The 3,577-nt window shown below is 39.8% G+C and overlaps 1 protein-coding gene across 1 annotated transcript in view; it reads right to left on the reverse strand.

The window, feature by feature from the left end:
• SLC25A16 (solute carrier family 25 member 16) overlaps positions 1 to 3,577 on the reverse strand; it is a 51,961-nt gene that overhangs the window by 44,920 nt on the left and 3,464 nt on the right. Inside the window, exon 2 of the mRNA XM_040485205.1 lies at positions 2,365 to 2,457. Coding sequence (XP_040341139.1) covers positions 2,365 to 2,457 — 93 coding nt within the window. The remainder of the gene's footprint in view (positions 1 to 2,364; positions 2,458 to 3,577) is intronic.

The following is a 3,577-nucleotide window of genomic DNA, read 5'->3' on the forward strand; positions in this document are numbered from 1 at the left end:
AAATAAAATAAAATAAAATAAAATAAAATAAAATAAAATAAAATAAAATAAAATAAAATAAAATAACAACTTCATATAAAAAATATAAATAAAAAATAAAGTTAAGCTCTAAGCCCAATGTGAGGCTGGAACTCACAACCTTGAAATCAAGAGTCACATGCTTATGGCACCTGGCTGGCTCAGCCTGTAGGGCATGCCACTCTTGATCTTGGGTTGTGAGCTCCAGTACCACGTTGGACATAGAGTTTACTTAAAAAAAAAAAAAAAAAGAAGAGCCAGCCAGGTACCCCCACTTTTTACAGTTTTTGTGTGATTGGAAAATAGTCTACAATATGAATTTATTTATTTAAATAACACTTATTTAAACTTAACCAATTCCCTATTATTGAACATTTTGGGGTTTGTTTTTTGTTTTACTAACATAAATGATGTTTTCATCCTTGTATATATGTCTTTGAGCACATTTCTTTTTTTTTTTAATGTTTATTTATTTTCAAGAGAGAGGGTGAGAGCATGAGCAGGGTAGGGGCAGAAAGAGAGGAGGGCAGAGGATCCAAAGAGGGCTCTGTGCTGACAGCAGAGAACATAATGCAGGACTCAAACTCATGAACCCTGAGGTCATGACCTGAGCCGAAGTCGGACACTTAACTGACTGAGCCACCCAGGTGCCTCATATTTCCTTCTTAAAAAAAATTTTTTTTATTTTATTTGAGAGAGAGCATGAGCATACACAAGCAGGAGAAAAGCAGAGGGAGAGAGAGAATCTTAAGCAGGCTCCATGCTCAGCGCAGAGCCTGACACATGGCTCAATCCCACCAACTTAGGATCGTGACCTGAACCGATATCAAGACTCTAGCACTCAACCCACTGAGTCACCCAGGTGTCCCACATCTTTGAGCATATTTTTCTTTTTTTTTTTTTAACATTTATTTCTGAGAGAGAGACAGAATGCAAGTGGAGGAGGGGCAGAGAGACAGGGGAGACACAGAATCCAAAGCAGATTTGAGGCTCTGAGCTGTCAGCACAGAGCCCGACATGGGGCTCAAACCCACAAACCATGAGATCATGACCCAAGCTGAAGCAGGACGCCCAACCAACTGAGCCACCCAGGTGCCCCTGAGTATATTTCTGATTAGTTTCTGACAATAACTTCCTAGAACTAGAATTGCACGGTGAAAGAATATGTATCTTTTCAAGATTTTTGATGCATATTACCAAAACACCTTCCAGAAAGGCTATAAAAAAATTCCTACTCCCACCAATGATATATTATTAGAGTATCCATGTTAATTAAATGGTTGATTTTTATATTTGTAAGGAACAAACAAGAGCTTGATATTCTTTAACAATTGAAATTTATCCATACTAACTGCATTGAATTTTATTTGCACTAAGATTTCTAGGAGCTTGGTTTGTTTTTTTTTTTTAACGTTTATTTATTTTTGAGACAGAGAGAGACAGAGCACGAACGGGGGAAGGGCAGAGAGAGAGGGAGACACAGAAACGGAAACAGGCTCCAGGCTCTGAGCCATCAGCCCAGAGCCCGATGCGGGGCTCGAACTCACAGACCATGAGATGGTGACCTGAGCTGAAGTCGGACGCTTAACCGACTGAGCCACCCAGGCGCCCCTCTAGGAGCTTGTTTAACTGGGTGTTTAAAGGAATATGGTTGCCTCTCTGACTCAGTCAGTACAGCCTGCAACTCTTGATCTTGAGGTTATGAGTTCAAGTCCCACATTGGGTGTAGATTACTTTAAAATAAAAAATAATAAATAAAGGAATAAACTTTACCTCCATCAATAATTGGATATTTTTTTAAAAATCAGGTTGAGGGTCACCTGGGTGGCTCAGCCTCTGACTCTTGGTTTTGGCTCAGGTTATGATCACAGGGCTGTGGGATCAAGCCCACATTGTACTCTGCACTAAGCATGGAGCCTGCTTAAGATTCTCTCTCCCTCTCTCTCTCTGCCTCTCTCCCCCACTCACTCTTGCTCTCTCTCTAAAATGAAAAAAAAAAAAAAAATCATGTTGAAAAAAATAATAATAAAAATAAAAATCAGATCGAGCAGTTACATGTGTCTGGAAAAGATGTGACTTGTTAATCCCAATAAACAAATAGTACTTACTTCAAGGATTCTAAGATTTTGCTTTACAGAATATCAGTACCCTTAAATTGATAATATATATAACCACTAATTGCAAGTGAAAAGTTTAAAGTAGGTAAGAGATAAATCTCATGCAAAATTTGCTCTCAAACTTGAACTCCCTTTTGCATCCTCTTTCCACTAATTCACAAATGGAAACCAACCCAGTAGATGGATAATGTTTTCGTTCATTTTTTATCTTTAGCATCCATTAACTCACCTAAATGTTTGTAATGGTGATTGTGAGCTTGTAACAAAACCTTTACTCGATCCAAAGGAGCAACTGTTGTTTTGGCACAGCATCCAGCAATACCTGAAAAATTTTTAAACAGGATGAAATTGCACACTATTTCTTTCCACATGGAAATCGTTATTTATTCAGCCAGCACACCTCCTGATTTCTAATTTGGTCTCCACGGGTAGAACTGCCCAGTTGCAGGGATATGCAGATGATTGGCCCCCATTCCCTGTAACTTAATAATTGAGCATGTCAGACTTAAAAATAAATTCGGAGAGTGTAAATCTTCCCTCTAATACCTGATGAACACTAGGAATCTTGCTAACTGTAGTTAAGGAGACAGACACTTGAAGGTATTTACCCAACTGTGAGGCTCTATTTCAAGTAACCTCTACTTCTAGATGACTCTTTCGTTGAAACAACCAACTTTTACCCATAAAATTCAGTTATTCATTTATATATCTAGCAATTATGTATTTGGTCCCTAACACATGCCCCTGTGGAGACATATGGATGACACTAATGTGTATACATGGGCTTTAGTGTAGGTCAGAATCCAGGGCAGCCCTACCTCCTTGCACGCTTATAAGATGATAATATATAGACTCTTTACTATAGATTGTTGATATGTTGAAAACTAATTCCCAATGTGATAGTATTTAGAGGTGGGGGTTTTAGGAATTGATCAGGTCCGGAGGGTAGAGCCCTCGTGAATGAGATTAATACCCTTATAAAAGCCCAGAGAGGGGCGCCTGGGTGGCTCACTCGGTTGAGCAACCGACTTCGGCTCAGGTCATGATCTCACAGTCTGTGACTTCGAGCCCAGCGTCGGGCTCTGTGCTGACAGCTCAGAGCCCGGGGCCTGTTTCGGATTCTGTGTCTCCCTCTCTCTGACCCTCCCCCGTTCATGCTCTGTCTCTCTCTGTCTCAAAAATAAATAAAAAACGTTAAACAAAATTTTTAAAAAAATAAAAAAAATAAAAGCCCAGAGAAATCCCTGGCCCCTTCCACCAGGTGAAAACACAGTGAGAAGGTGCCCTCTATGAGGAAGCAGGTCCTTAACAGACACCAAATCTGCTGATACCATGATTTGGCTTTCCTGGCTTCCAGAACTATGAGAAATAAATGTCTGAAGCTTCCAGGTTGATAGGAAGGAAGGAAGGAAGGAAGGAAGGAAGGAAGGAAGGAAGGAAGG

This window comes from Herpailurus yagouaroundi, unplaced genomic scaffold (assembly GCF_014898765.1).
Source record: "Herpailurus yagouaroundi ecotype Mexico unplaced genomic scaffold, PumYag 163, whole genome shotgun sequence".
Taxonomy (NCBI): Eukaryota; Metazoa; Chordata; class Mammalia; order Carnivora; family Felidae; genus Herpailurus; species Herpailurus yagouaroundi.